Genomic DNA, 2,170 nt, shown 5'->3' on the forward strand with positions numbered 1-2,170 from the left:
ACGACGAGGAAGCGGCGTCCAAGTAAGGCACCGGCGGTTGTGCCCAGAGGCTCTTGGTCTGCCAGACGCTGAGCCGAGCCGCTTGCGGCATCACAGCACTGCCAGGATGTCCCCGTGGTGCTGCTAAATGGCTTGAGGAGCTGAGGGACTTCAAGTGACCACAGCAGCATCCCAAGTCACGGGGAATCCCTAAGCCCAAGGCAGGCTTGTGTCCAAGGCAGGAGCGCTCACTGGCCATGGAGAGCTGCGTCCGCGCTGGCTGACGCCTCTTGCCTTCTCCTTGCAGGGCAGATGAAGTTGCCATGATCATGACGAACCTGGAAAAAGCCAACCAGGTGAGCTGCACGTATCCTGCTCCCCTCCCACTGTGCTCAGCCACAGCCCCCCTGGCGCTGAGGGGGTTCATCCCACAGAGCCTGGGTGCTGCACCCACTGCAGCACCTCGAACATCCACATGGCCTCCGTGTCTGTCCCCAAAAATGACAAGGGGTGGCCAGACTCCAGGACTGGGAAGCCCTACAAAGGGAGGCTCTGGTTTCCTTCACCCAGTGGCTCCTCCACACCAGCCCAGTGGGATCCCCTGCCCCATGTTGGGGGTCACTGGTGTGTTTGGGTTCATGCCAGGCTCCGTTTTGGAGCTGTTTGTCACCTCCAGCCTCTCCCAGGTGTTTTAGGGCATGACCCACACCACCCCGGTACTGAGTTCTGGTGTAATTACTGTCTGTCCCTATTCATGAGTTCCATTTTAGTTCTGAAAATGTGAGTATAAATAAATGCCCGTGTGTCCTGGATAAACTATCCAAGTTTAACTATCACACGTGGATAATAAAAGAGGCTTAAAGAGCAATTTGCATGTCATTATGGCCTTTTGGGTGGCAAAGGCAGTGTCCTGGAGGTGGTCTGTGTCCAGGGACTGGGACTGGGAACCATGTTAGGAGCCGAAATACAGGTTGGGGCTCACAGTGATGGGAGCAGGATGTTTGGGAGGGACATGGGTCGGTGCAGATCCCAGAGCCCTGCTCTGTGCTGTGTGGGGTGGGATGAGCTGTGGGTGCCTGACCTGACGCGCTTTCTACTCTCTTGCAGCGAGCGGAGGCGGCGCAGAGGGAGGTGGAGAGCTTGCGGGAGCAGTTGGCAGCTGTGAATAGCTCCCTCCGCCTGGCCTGCTGCTCCTCGCCGGGCACTGCTGGGGTGAGGGCACCCCTCGAGGCTGGCAGCACCCCATTGCAGCTGGGAGCACCCCATCATCAGGGCCAGCAGCACCCCATGGCGATTGGCAGCCAGGAGCATCTGTCTCAGCCAGGAGCACCCCATTACACCTGGGAGCACCTCATCAGAGCTAGGAGCACCCCGTTTCACTTGGGACCACCCCATCCTAACCAGGACCACCTCATTGCATGTGGGAGCACCTCACCATAGTCGGGAGCACCCCATTGCACTTGAGAGCACCCCATCATGGCCAGGAGCACCCTAGCATGTCCAGGAACATCCCACTGTTCTTGGGAGCACCCCTTTACATTCAGGAGCACCCTTTTGTGTCCAGGAGCACCCACCATGTTTGGGAACAAGCCTGAAATGCCTGTGACTGAGGCATTTCTCCATGGGGGCGGGAGCATTGGCCATGCCCCACCTGCAGTACCAGCATCCTACGGGAAGGGGGGACCTGCACCCCCATAGCACCAAGCAGATGTACCTGGGGCACCTGTAAGGGCAGAGGAGAGGTCTATCCCTGCCCATGGCTGCGTCACCCCGAGTCCCCATCCTGCAGGGCTGAGTCCTGGGCTCACCTGCTCCCCATGGGAACGTGTGGAGATTGGATGTGAGGAAGAATTTCTTTGCTGAAAGGGTTCTGAGGCATTGGAAGGGGTTGCCCAGGGCAGTGGTGGAGTCCCCATCCCTGGAGGGATTGAAGAGTCGTGTAGACACAGTGCTGAGGGACATGGGTTAGTCGGGGACTTGTCAGTGCTGGGTTCATGGTTGGACTCGGTGAGCTTAAAGGGCTTTTCCAGTCGAGGCAGTTCTGTGTCTGATGGGGAGGGTGGCCCGTGTCCCCACATCAGGTGGCCGGGAGCTGACGATGTCCCCTCTCCCAGCAGGACAAAGTGAACTATTCCATGTGCTCAGGGTCGAGGCTGGAGGTGGCTCTGGCTGCCAAGGACCGGGAGATCCT

At 58.7% G+C, this 2,170-nt stretch overlaps 1 protein-coding gene across 1 annotated transcript in view; it reads left to right on the forward strand.

Annotated features, from left to right (window-relative positions):
• The window catches only part of LOC104522756 (homeobox protein cut-like 2), a gene marked incomplete at both ends in the record, with an annotated part of 8,291 nt that extends 7,100 nt beyond the window's left edge, over positions 1-1,191 (forward strand). The window contains 2 exon segments of the mRNA XM_010165127.1: positions 287-335; positions 1,087-1,191. Coding sequence (XP_010163429.1) covers positions 287-335; positions 1,087-1,191 — 154 coding nt within the window.
• Between the last annotated feature and the right edge of the window lie 979 nt (positions 1,192-2,170).

The sequence above is a fragment of the Antrostomus carolinensis genome, unplaced genomic scaffold (genome assembly GCF_000700745.2).
Source record: "Antrostomus carolinensis isolate BGI_N321 unplaced genomic scaffold, ASM70074v2 scaffold31223, whole genome shotgun sequence".
NCBI classification, from domain to species: Eukaryota; Metazoa; Chordata; class Aves; order Caprimulgiformes; family Caprimulgidae; genus Antrostomus; species Antrostomus carolinensis.